Genomic DNA, 16,676 nt, shown 5'->3' on the forward strand with positions numbered 1-16,676 from the left:
ACCGCTGCTCCTCAATGAAGTGTACTACTAACACAAGGCTCCTCCATTTCCCTGGCTTCACTGCTAAAACTGGGATGTGGGCAATCTCAGCCCCCTGGCTCCTGTAATTTAGTTGCACTTAACAGGCAGGAATTCTTCTCAGGAGGGCGGGCATGGGCAGCTCCGCAGTACCAGCTCACATGGCTGTCCCTTGTGGCTACTGGGGGACGGAGCTGGGGACTCGCAGGTTACTGAGCCACAACCCGACGTCCTGAGTCCGGACAAAATACTGGGCATTGCTCAAGTACATCAAGCAGGGCAAAGAGCTGCAGCCGAGCGCCAGTGACAGGCTTACTCCATCCAAAAGCCACTGGACCTTTGGCAACACGGGGGGAGAACTACTTTTTTATTATTATTTTATGATTATCTTCTCTGTAATAGGAAGAGGTAGATTATATATGAAGAGGACTTGGAGCTGTGACGTAAAGGGAGGATCCGTATCCCAAGGGGTACAAGGCATAAATTCTTCAATGGTAACTTTGGCCACCATGTGGTCCCACAGCTAAAAAGAGCTGAGCTGCAGGGAGGGCTGGTTTCTGCAAAATTAAGATGCCCACACACAGTCACTGCTTTAGATTTCCTGGTGTCTGTCTGCCCTTCCTTTTGCATACTTAGCTCTCACAGGAGACAAGCTCTTTTCTGTCTATCCCACCGTTCCCACCCTGTCTACATGTATTGCCAGACTCAAGTTTCCTCTGGTTTCTGACACCCCTGTGGGCTGGGTCTGCCATAGCCTGCACTCTCGGCATTGGCCCAGCAGCTCCCTCCTTATCTTCAGGGACTTTTCCTTCAGGTACCTCACCTCTAGCTGTTCCTGCTGAGACTCCTGGAAGTGGCTGCTCCGGTGTTGCTGCATTTGAAGGTGGGACTGGAACTCTCCTTCCTAGGCAGTGAAAGGCACGGTTCGGTGTGTTTCACGAGGAAGCAGAGCTCCGGTTTTGGCAGGGGAAGGTAGCATGACTCTCCCAACCTTGAATGGAAGCAAAACAGTCCCAACGCCGCCTGCAGCTGCAGAAGATATGGGTAGCCAAGCCCAAGGCTAAATAATAGCCATGCACCTAGCAAGGTGGAGAGGAAAGAAAATGAGAACAGAGCCTAGGACTGCCCCAAAAAGCCATACCTAGAAAGTTAGGGGGAAAACAAGCAATCAGGATGGGAGGAACAGAGGGCAGCTGCAGAAACACCTATCTGAGCAGCATGCTGGAGAAGGTGCAGCCCAGATGTGCTGCGCTGGAGCATCAGATCACCTTCAGCAGTGTGCAGCCAAGGGGAGCAGAAACAGCCCCAAAACTATGGGATACCACGACAAGCCAGGGACAACGTGCAGCAAGCACAGGGCTCCCTCGCCTAGACGTAGCCTGGCCAAGGGACTGTGGAAACATTGCTGGAGAATAACCAAACGCTCCACCGCTGATCACGGGTGGCCTGGGGCAAAGCAGGAGGGCTGCAGGGTCTGTGTTAGTCATCGGCAAGACGCGGTTCAAGGGAAAAATGCTGTTTACACGCTTCTCTGAAAATAACTGGCAAAGTAATTACACGTTAGGAAATGCCGAGCTGAATGCTGCATGCTGAAACACAGCACTGCAGAACGAGAAGACAGCTCAGGCCGTAAATACAAACACATACAAATATCTCTATGTACGTAGAGATACATACGCGCTGATGTCCCTCAGCACTAAGCGATGCCACGTTTCAGCTGATGCGGTGTATGTAGGCTGCAACTTTTTTTTTTGCTGAAGCACGGGGCTGGAAAATTTATCTTCCGTCTGTGCAGATTACCTCCTGTGCCATTAAAACCAGTAGCTGCAATTCATAAATATGTGGGGGAAAGAAAGGGAAGGGGGGGGGCCTCACAAAAATATTATGTATAGATTTACATAATCAGTCACAAAATGCGGGTGACTGCTCTATTAGTGATAACACCATTTTAATTACTATTTCTCTCTTCACTGAGTTGTGAAAGGGGTGATGCTTTCTTATGCCAATGGGAACATATGCAACATCTTACTGTTTGCTTGTTTGCTCAGAGGAAAAATCTTATTAAAAATAAATAAATAAAATGAGGCATGGTCAAAATAATCTAGCCAGTGAAATGAAACCCAAAGATAGTGCTTTTCAAGCACACGAAAAGTAAACAGAAGTAAAAGCAATCTCTTTCATGGGGAGATGGAAACAATTTTATTTAGGGGAATGTTAAAACAACCATATACAATTTGAACAAATACAACGTTAACAGTTTGTTCCCCAGGTTTTCTAATTACAGTATTTACAGGTTTAATAAGGCACTGGTTCTCAAAAAAGAACACAAATTCGTTTCTTAGTCTTTACATCGTCAACCTTTTCTTTAACAGAAATATCTTTGTGCTAAAGAAAGGACAGCAGTTGATAGATGGCATCTCTTTTCCTTTTTGGGTGTGGTGTTTTTTCCATTTTCTCCCACTTACCTATGCCATTTCATCTATGCCAATAAGTCACTAAACTAAACTTCCTTCATTGATTTGCATTTGAAAACTGGATTTGCAGACCTGCGGGCACTGAAGCCACGATTATCTCCGCCACCGACTTCCATGCCCTAATCAACGGTGCACTGTGCAGCTACCAAAATCTGGAAGTGACATTAAAAGGCCACACCTGGCAAAATAAATGTCACTGTACATGCTGAAACCATAATAATTAAATGTTGAGCGCTGCATAAAGTCAACCATGCAGGTGGTAACTCGAATGTCACAGTGCTAGAACAAACGACTTCCCAGATTGCCTCAGGCTGTTCTCTGGCCTTATTACTATCCCTTTACAATAGCATCAATTACAGCGGGTAGGAGATTTGAGGGCAAAATCTGGCCTTCCAAGTGCTGGAAGAAAATGGGCAGGCACTAGTTGCACAACTGCAGACCCTTTGCTTTCTCAGAGGTGTGTCTCCTCATATACACATATATATATATATATTTATTTTCCTATGTAGCACCGTTGCAGTGATTTGTCATTTATGTATTTTCATAAATAAATATTATGTTTTATTTAGTGCTTTATCATCCGTAATAGTTTACTCTTAATCCACATACTGGAGTTATTCCAGACTCCTAACTGAATATATATATATTTTTATATATATATATAAAAACACATAAACCCGAACATTTAACTATTACACCTTATATTACCTATCAACCAGTATCTTAGATCCCTTTCTTTTGGACCAAAAAAAGTAAGACTTGCTCAGAAAACCAGCAACCGTCCCTTTCTCTCGCAACGCACTGTCAGCAGGTGTCGGGGGCATCGCCAGCTGGCAATTACCCTCTGAAACATTTCTGGGGAGAGCCATGATAATATTTTTTAAAAAAACAAACCTATTTGAGGAAAGCAGATGTGAAAAGACACCTAAACACAGCAGGGAAGAGGCATCCCTGCTGCGGGACTGCTTACCCAGGACCCACAGGGAGTGGGCTCAGAGGTGGGACTGACTGAGCCCACCCTTGACCACTGTCCAAAGCCAAAGGTCCCATCCCCATCCGCTTCGTCGGAGACGAGAAACCCCAGTTCCTCGGGGCTGCGCCGGTTCTTATGAAAGGGCATGAAGGCGAACAGAGTGTGAGTAGAAACCCCGTGGCTCCATCCACCAAGACAAAAAGGCGAAGAGAGGCTGGGCTGTTCTACTCATTTGGGGCCACAAATCTTCCAGCCAAGGTGGCCAAGCAGAGGAGCCAATTCCGCTCCCAGCCAGGCAAGCGCGCTGTTTATTAAGGACAGGGGAAGCCAGCATCATCCCTCTTGAGGCCAGGGTTCAGAGTACTGTTACCCCCAGAGATTTTCTTTTTGTACTGCTCAGTTATTTTTGGGTACAGGCAGGGAAAGTGCACTGCGGAATAAACACTCTAATTAACGGAAATCCTCTGATTAAACTTTTTAACACCTATAATCATGTAAGTCTTGCTGGTTCTCTTGAACCTGCACATTTTTCTCTGTTAGCTTGAAAGTATAAAATGGTAATTTTTGCAACTAGAAATAACCTTCAGGGAGCTGTGAAGCTAAACCCCAATTATATACCTACCTACCACAAATAAATCAGTTTTATCCAAAAAACGGAAAAAAGAAGCATTACAGAAATGCTGAGGCTAAATCCAGCGTGGCAATTATTTCAGTTCTGAAATAGGCTTAGCATAATCAAAGCGCACTTGTAAGGACTTATTTCAAAATTAAACTGAACGCTATCTAAGTGAAACAGGACATAGGCAGGCAAAAAAAATTTCAAAAAATAAAATAAAAGAAGGGTGAAGAAGGGTAAAACGGTAACTCCCATACAGCTCAGCTTTGATAACCTGACCAAGAACAGAGACCTTTCCAAAGAAAATACTTCACGGGGAATATTTTACCTCTCATTTCCCCTTCTGTAGTTTTAACATTGCGGCAACTGCTGCAGCCCCAGGAGGGAGGAATGGGGAAAGACGGTAAGTAAGTTTCCCGTGGCTCTTTTCCTCTAAAAGTTCCTCTTGCTGGAAATCACGATGCTTCGCAGCCCCACTGTGGTGGCAGAGCCTGTCACTACCACGCGGTGCCCGGTTCTCATCGCCCACCCAGGTCCCATGCTTCTCCCCTCTCAGCTTCCTACTGCAGCCACGAGGCACCGCGTCTCCTTAAAGAAAAATCACTGCCACCCCAAAAACGGGAACTTTTGAGGTCTTTAACTTTCCCTTAAGAAAGGGAACAAAGATTATATTTTTTTTTCAACTGTGGTTGTAGATGGATAACTCCCTTTTACACAGATGAAAGAGTAATTTTTTCTTACAAGGAACTTCCTCTTACCCAGTGGTTGTGTATGTAGGTCAGAGCAGTTTTGCGCTCACCAGCAGATCCAAATGTGTACTTTGTCTTCACTCACACACATAATACTTTATTTTGCAGTGGGCGGAAAGAAAGAGAAGAAAAAAAAGCCAAGAAAAGGGGCACTTGTTTATCATCCTGGTACCATACCCATCAGATTTCCTGGAAACATGAAGAGCTTCTCCAAGTCACACCGAACCATATTCATATGGCTCACGACTACCTCAAATGACGCATGACCTCCACTGGGACAGGCCACCCACAGGAACCCGGCCACCCATGCTAATGATGGCAGGGATGTAATTGGGCTCCACTCACACACACGGGGCCATGGAAAGTCATCTCCGCAGGTAGGCGGCTTATAAGATGGTTTCCATTAGAGCTCCTCTGAGCTGCACAGACCCACTCTCCGTATTTTTTAAATGCCGGAGTGCAATAGTCTCTTTACAAATGAAAAAGTCGCTTTGCTTTCATTTTCAGCACAGTTTTCTCCATATTTTTTTTTAATGTAACAATATACATCTTTTTTACTTCTAACCAAAAAGTTTTATTTTCATAAAATTTAAAGCAGTATCTTTTTAAACAATCAAAATAATAATAATTACAATAATAATAATAAAATAATAAGTGGCTTTCATGGAAAGCAACATGCATAATCTTAAACCAGTTACTAAAACTGTATTTTCCCGTGTAAACAAGGGCAGACAAGCCTCTTCCAATCTTCTATGTCAAAATTCAGCTGATTTTTGCAAAGGATAGTCTCCTCAAAAGCTGTCAAACAAACTTACAGCTGCTCTTAAGCATGACTGTTTTCAAGATACTTAATAGCGAAGACTTTCGATACCTCTTCAGGACTTCTGCCTGCACGAGAAAGTCTATTTCCATGGGCCTTCAGGAGAGCTGCCTCTGGCTGAGTCAGAGTTTAATGTCCTGCGATTCTGACATTTTGGCAAGTGTTTTCTTGACCCGCAGGGCTGTGAGCCGGGAGGCAGGATTGTGAGCCCAGCACTCCATCATCAGCTTCCCCATCTGCCGTAGGCACTGCGGAGAGAAACGGGAAAGAAAGTCCCACCTGGGTCAGTGGAAGAGGAGACTGCAGGTGGTGGCAATGCCGAAAAACTGAAGGGAAAAGGTCTTTCCTAAGGGCAGCCAAAAAAAAGGCAATATGCTGGCTGGTATTGCTTTTCAAGAGCTTTTTTTTTCTGTATGTTAAGGAGAGTTCAACAAACATGGCAATTACTCTTATAATTTATGACAAGTTACAGTCTAGACTTGGCCGTGCGCTCCACAAAAGCACTTTTCTTATTTCCTCTTCCCCAAACCTGGGCAGCCTGACCCGCTGCGCCAAGTGTGGCTCTGTACAGAGCGCCCTTTGCCGTACAAAGTCAGTGGAATCCATTTCCCTCAGCCAGCGACCGGCCCCCGGGACTGCAGCCCAGGGTTAGCACGCACCCCCGGCTCCCGTCCAGCTCGCCCCCTGCGAGCACCCGGCTTGGCTCTGGCCAGTCCCGCTCCATCCCCTGCTCGCTGCCGAAACATAGACAGACCCTCCTCCGGCTCCCAGCAACAACTCTCTTGCTGTCAGCATCTCCAGATGGCAGCAACCATCCAGATTGCCTTTGCCATCCTGGAAAAGGAGCATACATCCCTGCTCTGCATCTACCACCACCTTCCAAACATAAAGCACCACGTAAGCCACCACAGCCGGGCGATGACCCTGCCAGCCTATGGATTTACGCTGCCTGAAGGTTTGCTTGCTACAGTAGGAAAAGAGAAGTTCTCCATCTCATCCAACTTGCTCTCTCCGTTTTCCTGAGGCTCCTGGCCCAGAAGCAGTGCAGACCCTGAAAGGCATCAAGCATAAAAACCACCAGCAGTGCCCAGACCAGCCTCATACATTTCAGATTAATGTGGAATTTTACAAACACATTTTGGTGATGCACAAGGTTTTATGTGCTAACAAGTTTGCCTCTCATCGCTAGAGTGCCTGATGTGTGATTACCTATGAAGCTAACCAATTAATCAAAACCAGTTATTTCAACGAGCCTCCCCAAGCCTCAACACGTGTGGTAGCACACCAAACACACATGGCGTGCCACCACACAAAAGCCCTTCCCGGGATCAATACTAACAGCGCTTCCTCCAGTGTTTCGACTCCCAGTCTGAAGGCTCAGAGGGATTTGGGGAGGGAGAGGATGAGGCAGGTGAGTCTCGGTTAGATCTTCCCACACTGGCTGTTGCACAAGTCCTCGAGCCTCCCAGGAAGATTGTTTTATTTTTTCCCCTCACATTCCCAAATTGCTCACATCTCATGCCATCTAAATCTTTCATATACCTGCAGAATATTCATCTACACACTGCTATTCCCAAATGGCAGCTGTCTTCTGCGACTGTAAAAAACTTTACAGCATTAAACTGTACCAATTAACATGATTAATGATCCCTCCTCCACAGCATCTCCAGAGCAGTTGGTAGGTTTGCCTGCGGTACCTCAGCTGTTTGTCTCTGCTCCCATAAGCACAACTTTGCTTCGTTACAGATTCCCAGCAGGGAGAGTTCAGACCCTCCTACCTCCTTGTTTTATTCTGGAAAGTATTTTCTGGATCCTGCATCGCCTCCGAAAGGCCACATCTGTGGCCCTCTTTGCTAAAAGGCAGAGAGGTACAAGAGCACTGTTTTTTGTAAGCTGTAAAGGGGTAAAGGATTGGTGCTCCTCAGTGCAGACCAGCCGCTCTGGTCAGTACTACTGCATATCAATACCCTCAGAGTGAAACTTCCTATCTTGTGGTCATGTTAGCCTAAAAATCATGGTAAAATCATGTTTCCAAGCCTGCACACCTGTGATCACAAAAAAGCTGTATGCTCATTTCATTTCAAAGAGAGAGGAGATACTTCCTTCTTTAAAAAAAAAAAAGGAAAAAGGTAGGAATTACAGCCCACACATCAGTACACACTGAAGTAGCTCCCAGTACACCAAGTATGCTGCCACCGCACTAAACACTACAAAATAATTTCTCTTTCAAAATTTTTGGCTAGCCACTGATTTAATGCTATTAATGCCAGGAGCAGAAAGCAAAATGAGTGCAAGAGGAAAACAGAGAGACTAAGAAGGTCTGAGCAGCCTGCTATTGCTGTGGGATCTGGTAGACAGCACACGAGGAACCTGCTGCAAATATTGTATGCCCTGGGGCTCTGAACACCTTCCGTGGGGATATCCGAGGAAGTCATGCTCTTTCCTGAGCTCTGTTACACCGTGACTGGTGCTAGCACCAGTGGTAAAGCTCCTCCTCACTAAAAATGATGCAGAATTGGGTCAACCTTGCTCTGATTAAAAACTCGCTTGCTCTGATTAAAAACACAGGCTGCATTTTAAGAGGGACGATACCTCATCACTGCTCCATCTGTTGGGAAACGAAGGGCGTAGCCTCTTGATGCACACAATCTCGCGCATGTCCTCGTACGAGGGGTCGCTGGGCACAAGGTCGTGGTATGGAAGCTGGTATTCCTCAACTATTCCTGAAAGAAGCAATTAGTTGCCCATCACTTGCAAAAGACACCTTCCACTACCCTCTTCCCCTCTCATTTTATAACAGATTGACCATACTGTTTGACAATTAGATGCACTTCTCCTTAAAAGGACTTCCCTGCCCTAGAAGTTTATTCCACAGTCAAGTTCCGACGTAACCACTGCCGGGTAAAGACGGGCCAAGTATCTTAATCCGAAAGCACAGTTACTTGCCATATGAGACAGTTTCTACCACTGTTGTCCAGTCCAGCAATCTCCAGTAAGTTATCACAGACAGGACTAGTAGCATAGGGCCCGTATCAGAGTAATTTGGTAGAGAATTAACCTTGAATTAGGTCTCCTTCTTATCAGTGGACCTGGTATATATTAAAGGGCATTTCTGTGCCTTTTCAGAACATGGCAAGGTACCTTTGTTTGTGCACAGCAACAATGACAACAACATTACAGATTTTACCATCACTGTAATACACTTTAACCAGTTTGTAAACACAGGGATCATGATGCTCACCAATGAAATTCAGCTCCTCTAGGGTAAATACGGAGCGAGCATTCAGCACGCTACTTCAGGCTTTAAAGACCTATAAAGTCTGGTGAAGGTAGCGCAGACCCAAGAGAGACATGCTCTACTCTTACTTGCCACCAATCTGGCACGTAACTGCTGCCAAGTCATTTCTCTGCATTTAAGTTTCCTCAGTGGCAAAATAGAGGTAATAACACCCATCATTTTTGTACTACACTGAGCTCTACGTGCAGAAAGCAGACATAGCCTACACATACAAGGATGGATCTGCACCCTGAGTCTGCAGCTGGCTGCATTGCTTTATCTTTGCTGTCCTCACGCTTGAATGCCTGATACCAGAAGGAAAATCACTGGTATGACAATGATGTAATAAGTGCCGTTTCCCTCTGGGGTTTTTCTACTTGTCTTTGTAAATAGATTATTTATTTTAAATAGTAGCACAGCAACCCCTCAAATTATTTGTCCTCCTCCTTCTATTTCACTCTAACAAAACAAAGAAATCATTATTTTATTTCTACTAAAATAGCTAAATACTCAAAAGTCCAGAAAAATGTGTTGGCATTGGAAAAGGCCCCCAAATGAATTCCATATTCCCACTTCAGTGCAGGCACCCTCTGCCTTCAAACGATCCATTAAAATACAGTCTAAATCTTTGCTGTTGAAATAGCACTGACTGATGCTTTAAAATACATTTCAACAAGAGAACACATATTAAGAGAGTTACCTGTATGGGTTATCCACATTTGTTTATTACAGTAAAAACAATCACCCAGGGAAAGGGATGTAATGGAAGATTTGGGTTACGAAGGGGTTCACTGACACAATTAAAAGCGATCTCCCAGCTCTTTACCTCCTGAAACACATCTCCTTGCTATCTCCCAAAGGATGAGTCCAAAACTGTACATATCAGCCATGATGTACGACTGAAAGTGATTTCTATTCAAGCTTTCATCCAGCACCTCAGGAGGCATATAGCGTTTTGTTCCTACACGGGTATTTGGAGGTATGTCTACCTCGTTTGTATCACTAAAAGAAAAAGAAGGGGGGAAAAAAGGCATCAAACATGCAATAAAGCGGCTTGAAAAGAAAGCAATTTAGATGGGAGAAGTAGTAAATTCACACCACATCCACTCAAACAGGGTCAAAAGTAACGCATAATCTTAATGGAACAATTCTCACACGGAAAGCCTCTTAGTGGGAAGGCAACCCTCCTTAAAAGGCTGACCCGCCTGAGGCTATGTTAAGCATTCAAATGCAGAACCACGACGGAGATAAGACTCGACAGGGATGCTGTAACATTTGGGAGATTTCATTAGCATTAGCCTGAGCTCTAATGCTGGTGATAACAATCAAATCTTCATTAAATGCAGTTTTCTTAACATACTCCACCGCCTAATGCTTTAGTTTTAGCAATTAATGGAGGACACTAAATAGCTGAGGCAGTATCACTTAGCTGTAGCAAATAAGATCTGCAAGGAGGACAAGCCTATTTTTTGTGCATGCATTATAGTTTGATCTCTCCCAACCTTTACACATCAAGATGTATAAACACACAGGCATAAATGCGTAAAAAAATCTAACCAAATGTGCCATCCCTCACACATTGATCAGAAGAGACAACGTATATCTAACGGGAAGCAAATTCCCATCAATAATGTGACTAGATTTATTTTTTTTTCTTATGAACTCAAATTCAGCTGTATCAGTTTTAATGGGTTTAAAAGTTTAATATATGGCATATATTGTGGTTTTCTTAGAAGTTCTGTTTCACTGTCCCCATCTTCAAAAGGTAAACATTTTAAATGTGATGGACACAACAAAATCTCACAGAATATTTATACAACTTCTGTAATTTTCTTCACCTACAGCAATTTTCTTTACCTACGGTTATGAAAATGACAAAAAAAAAGCCGAGCCTGAGGTACAAACAGTCACCTACACAGTCATTAAATGATACATATGCTGGTGGCATTTCTCTATACCTCCAAGAATGTAACATAAATCTAGTGACCTGCACTGTCTTGCAATACTTCGAATTAAATGAGAAATGCAGAGAACTTTACTAAACTCATCAGCTTCAGCAGAGCACACCCCTTTCACCTACTTTTTTCTGTTCCTGGTCATTGCATGAGAAATGCTGTCTAAGGAAAGATTCAGTACGAAAACAAGCCAAGTATGTAATGTAAATTCCGTTTGGACTGTGACAAATACATATTTCACTTTCTTTTACAGCAATCCCTTGGTAGTTCCTAGTTCTCAGTTGATACATAAGCAGCGTGCTGCTCTGTACTTGTCAGGCAAGGTATACCTGCAGAGGGTGAATTTCTTCCCTGAAACTTTTACAGCAAATGGTGTATTTCCCAGTTGCCTGTTTTTAAGCCCCTGTTCCTCAAAGTAAAAATACTCCTTTCTCATCTCCTAAAGAAAGGTCACAATCATAAAGGAAAAGTCTCACCAAGAAACCTGGTAGCTAAACGAATGGTGAGAAGAGCACATAAAAACTGCCTTTCCTTAAACTCTGAATAATTTCAGTTCAAGATTTGTACAGAATTCTTAAATTTTTCTTTTATACTTCAGGGTTTCAAAGCTGACCTCTGAAACTGAAACCTTCGGTCCACGGCCACATTTCTGTGCACAGAGAAATCAGAGACTTCGTACCACTTGTCTCCACCACCAGGACCAGTGCTGGGAGCTCGAGCTCCTTTTGAAGAGAGCCGTCAGACAGCGGTGACTCCTTTATGAATCCCAGGAGTGCATAAGTCCTACTTGTCTGCTCTTTCTAAGTTGTTTAAACACACAGCCATTTTTTTAAAATCAAATTTAAAAGCCATTTCAAAAATCAAATCTGTACTTCGGCAATTTGATTTGTAGGAAATGAAACAAAAGGCTGCCCAAATGGGACGCTTTTCAATAAATCCCAACCAGTAACTTGTGCAAATGATTAGTATTATCCTATATAAGTTGTGAGTGAATTATCTTGGGATGAGACAAGCTGAAAGCTTCAGTGACAAGTTTACTAACACGACTTCAACATGTCAGTGCTATGTCCTTTTGGCATGTGCTAGCAATACTCAGGTTGCTACTGAGGGCAAGGTGATGAAATCTGAATCTTTATGCAAATGCAACTGCTGTGCTCAACAATTAACAAGTGACTGCTTATACACCTGCATTATGTATTTATGCAACATCTTCACCTCCATAGGTAGCCCCACCTCACCTACAGATGAGCATAGCCTGCAAAGAATACACATACACCGCAGACGCTTACACATCGCTCAATCAACAACTAAACCAGCGTTTGCGTCTAGTTTACCAACTTTCCCTCACCCTCCTCCCTCCTACTCACCTGATAAATTTAACAGCCAAGCCCAAATCTGCTATACAGCAGGTGCCATTCTTTTTCACCAGGATGTTCTTACTTTTTAGGTCACGGTGGGCAATAGCGGGTTTGCCCTGAGTACTGAAGATCTCCGTGTGCAGGTGGCACAATCCACTAACAGAGGAATAAGCCAGTTTTAGCATGGCTTTTGTGTCCAAGGTAGTAGATTTTAGGTAATCATACAGTGAGCCGTTCTCATGATAGTCAGTGATGAGATACAGCTGGGTCCAAGACCCTGTACCTTTAATGTCTGCGGCAATGAATCCTGCGAAAAAAGAAGATTTTCAAATTAATACTTCTCAAGGCTTTTTTTGACTGCTCATAGCTCTGGACTCTCAGACACTGCAATAATTTTATTTTAATAACATATTTAATTTCTTTCATCTTAATTCCATACAACTATGCCTTGCCTCTAGCCTTTAACATATGTTCAGAAAGCCCAGATACAGAAGTACAGGTGGCAGAAACAAACGTGTGGTGTTTGGAGTAACAGCCCCCAAGCCCCATTATTTTTTAACTTTTATCTGTGTTTCAGTAATTCTTGAAACATCTTTCTTTTGGAAAGTGCTGGGTGGCCAATTGCAGACCACAGCAGGTAATAAAGTACATAGGAAAGGGCATCAGACAGCAGCAAATGCAAAATTATTAAGCTTAAGAGAGCTGTGCACTATCAAAAAATTCTCTTTAATTTCACTCACCGAGAATATTTTCATGCCTCATCAGGACAGTCTGGTAGATTTCTGTTTCTCTGAACCAGCTGGCCTCCTCCGTGGTAAAAAACACTTTCACGGCTACCTTTTCGCCACGCCACTTTCCCATCCAGACTTCTCCATAGCGACCTTTTCCGATTTGCTTTACCATCTGAATCTGTTTTGCGATGGTCCTTTGAACCTGTGAAAAGCAGATAAGGGCAGTTAGGACTTGCTCTGCAGAAACCTGCTGCATTCACCTCCCTCTGTGTCTCCTTCCCGTGCGGCAAGGCCAGCAAAAATGGGAATACTCAGCCATTGAGACATGGATGTCAGCAAAGCTCCACAACACAGATGCTCCCCGCCTCCCCCAGGATGAAGCACTAGTGGAGCCATTCCTGCCTCTGTGAAGAAGCCTTTCCATACATTCCCGAAAGGCACCGTGGTTTCTCAGGAAACTAAATCGGTCTGAGTGAAGGAAATGTTTGACTACTAACCTTGAAATTTTTATTTTCCTGTGGGAAGTCACCACTTTGTGGAAATTTTTTTGTTATTTTTGGAAAAGCTTTAGCAGAAAACACTCCTGGCCACTCCAACCCAAACCAAATTCCAAAGTGGTAGGTAACACGTTTTTAATTAAAATGGGAAGTCTCAACACCATTGAGACTTAAGGCTAGGGCTCACAAGAGCCAAAAGCATTTCCATGCTCCAAAACTAGCAAAAATACTGAGAGCAGCTTCCTATCACCTTCCTTGAAAATCCCATGCCTAGTAACTTCAAAATATAAATTTGGTGTTAGGAACCACGTGCCTACATTAATTTTAACAAACACCATCATTACATAGTAATAAAAATTAATAATTTTATTCCAAAGATATGGAAGCACAGCTTTAAATCTGACCTTTATAGTGTTTATACCAGCTTTGTCAGTGGCTGCACCGTGAACTGATGCTGAAGCGCAGCTGTAGCAGAAGATCAACGTACTTGGCAGCATCGTAGAGATACCCTTCACAAGGATGGCAGACCCCATATAGCAGATGGACAGATTCTACGTTTAACAAGCTTTTATGACTGTAAAATATCTTGGACGAATGGAGACTAACATACTCTCATAGGATTGGAGAATATCTGCAGATCACATATTTCTAAAAGTTTACAAAGAAAAACTCAAGTAGATGCTGCAACGCAACCCGCTGGTGTTGATGGTTGACTCAGCCTCACCCTAGTATAATTGTGCTTCTGTATTACCAGTTCAGTCCACAGCTAGCGATTTTTGGTTTGGTAGGGTTTTACAAGATTTTGAAAGAAAATAACTTTATGGCCTCCAATGCAAGGAGTTTTTCATCTGTCCCAAGCAATTGGCAAAATCTGGACAAGTGCAAATTTGGTCTCTCGGTTTTGCCACCACCCATATACAAATTTCAAGCAGTTTATTGCAGCAAGTGTGCACTGTCTGAATCCCTATGAAATGATATGCATTTTATGTAATCCCAAATATTTGTGCAATCTTGGCTGACAGAAATGAACAAAAGTAGATTTTGAAATCATTTGCTTCCTTTGTTACCCCTGGGAGGTCCAGTGGAAACTACCAGTTTGGTAATGCAGGACTGCCACAACCCCGCTGCCGCATGAATGTATGTCCAAAGAAGAATTCAAAGCCTATTTGGTAAGGTCTATCATAATTTATTTTGTAAATAAATTACTGGTTTTCATATTAGGCAATTTAAAGAAGAAAAACATACACTGGCATGTTTGCAAAGCTATTTCAAAAGTTCCAGATTTCTTCTGTCATTTAAACAGAATCCCATTTTTTCAGCCTCGCAATGTACTATTAGACTTCAAAAATGGTGGCTTCAGTGCCATTATTTTTTATTAACATCAGTGAAAGCCAAGAACAGAGATTAGGCTTAATTTTTTAAATTGATTTATTCTCTTTTATACTCTCATATAGTGATTGAACAATAGTTATATTACATTGGAATTTTGCTGTAACATTTTGTAATGTCATTCTAGCATTGTTGCTTTCTATTTTGCCCATTTTAAAAATGCATCCTGAACTATAATGCAGTTATATCAAATAACTTAATTTGTGCAAATATATGTAATGGCATCATAAAGTACATGGAATTACAATACTTAATGATGAAAAGTTCCTTATTAAATTACATTAAGAAAATGAAAAACACATCTCTGTTATGGGTTTTCAGGCGGCAGAATACTATGTGAAGGGCCTTAACCTGGTTTCCTCTTGCTAGAACTGGTCAAACGATTTCCTACGAACAATTTATTTTATTTTAAGGAATTTAGCCCTTTCTTGAACCAAAACTGATCACAATTTCTAAAACAAATCAGTTAATGAAAATTGTTGGATGAACTGATTTCATAAGCATGATGACTGATGTCTTCATGTGAATTATTTACACTGAGTGAGGTTGGGTTTTTTTAATTTGTTTTCAAAACTGTATACTTTGTTGCTTGAGCTCTATGAGCAGCCAGCTAAGGTTACATGGCCCTTTGTTTCCTATCCCTGACTGGAATCAATCCAATTATCAACTATCTCTACTGTCTGTGTTCTATTTTTCCGATGTTCAGCTAATTCTGTTCAGCTGCTGCAGATGAAAATTCAGACAAACAACCTTTTTAAACTTCAATATTGGGAACTGAGACCTTCAAACCTATGGCTGAGATGCAGTCCCTTGAAGACCAAAATTCATTGGACCACGAATTAGTAAAAAAATACGTGAAAAGATAGAGACCAAACTGTAATTCAGCAAATTCTTTGTACAGACCACTGAAATAAATGTCCCCAGCATCTAATCTTCCTGGATTTTGCACGTGGATTCATGGGGGCAACAGCTTTGCCTGCACTTCTTGCTCCGTCAAGGCCAATGGGGTTCTCCTCGCTTGCACAGACTTGATTGTGCACCCCAGTTTGTTGGCTCAAAGCCTTTAGTTACAACTTACTCTATTTTTTTCTTGGTTTAAAATTTGATTGGCAGCATTTGACCTGCAGAAAACTTTTCTGTCAGAGGTATGAACAGGTCAGGAGAAAGAATGCTTGCTGAATGTCAAAGCATCGATAAAATCTTGGTTAATGCTTGGATTTGTATAGTATTTGTATCCATTAAAATAAATGTTCTGCACAGAAGGAAAACATTACTGTTTAGCATAAAGTGACATTTTGTAATAAATTTGTGGCTTACCTTCCTGAAATAATAACTTTGATATTTCAGTCTTTGCATAAGAAATAATACAGTTAAAACCAAACTCTTCCACAATAAAGTCTAGAGCATTATTGCCAGGCACTTTCTATACACTTTTTTCAGGCATGGTCCCAGAGGTATTAATCTGTGCATTTCTAGTGAGCCTGTAGCAGTTGTAGCTGTCTGGGAAATGCAGCAAACATCTATTACCAAGTGCAAGATTCATTATAGCTCTCATTTTTCTTCTCTTCCACTGAAAATCACTACTTAAAGGGAAAGTCTGGGACAAAAAATGTATGCATTTTCATAGGCAGAGAGAGGGGAAAACAGCAGCTTCAGGAAGAACACTCGGTCCAGTGGCTGCAAAGTCTCCAGGCCTGACAGAGGAGAACTGGCAGAAGACAGGATAGTTTCTGTTTCACAGAGCAACGGCACAGCTCTGAGAGCTACTGATCAACGCACCAGTTGGGATGCCACCTCAGCCATTACAGCAGGTAATTAG

The 16,676-nt window shown here is 42.6% G+C and overlaps 1 protein-coding gene across 5 annotated transcripts in view; it reads right to left on the reverse strand.

Annotated features, from left to right (window-relative positions):
• Positions 1-5,434: 5,434 nt before the first annotated feature.
• Positions 5,435-16,676, reverse strand: part of BMPR1B (bone morphogenetic protein receptor type 1B) — a 256,987-nt gene continuing 245,745 nt past the window's right edge. For all 5 annotated transcript variants that reach the window (XM_063336739.1, XM_063336742.1, XM_063336741.1 and 2 more), the window contains 5 exons: positions 12,981-13,173; positions 12,250-12,547; positions 9,754-9,929; positions 8,243-8,373; positions 5,435-5,898 (listed from right to left, as the gene is read on the reverse strand). In XM_063336739.1, coding sequence (XP_063192809.1) covers positions 5,773-5,898; positions 8,243-8,373; positions 9,754-9,929; positions 12,250-12,547; positions 12,981-13,173 — 924 coding nt within the window. In that variant the 3' untranslated portion in view covers positions 5,435-5,772. The remainder of the gene's footprint in view (positions 5,899-8,242; positions 8,374-9,753; positions 9,930-12,249; positions 12,548-12,980; positions 13,174-16,676) is intronic.

This window comes from Chroicocephalus ridibundus, chromosome 5 (assembly GCF_963924245.1).
Source record: "Chroicocephalus ridibundus chromosome 5, bChrRid1.1, whole genome shotgun sequence".
Lineage (NCBI taxonomy): Eukaryota > Metazoa > Chordata > Aves > Charadriiformes > Laridae > Chroicocephalus > Chroicocephalus ridibundus.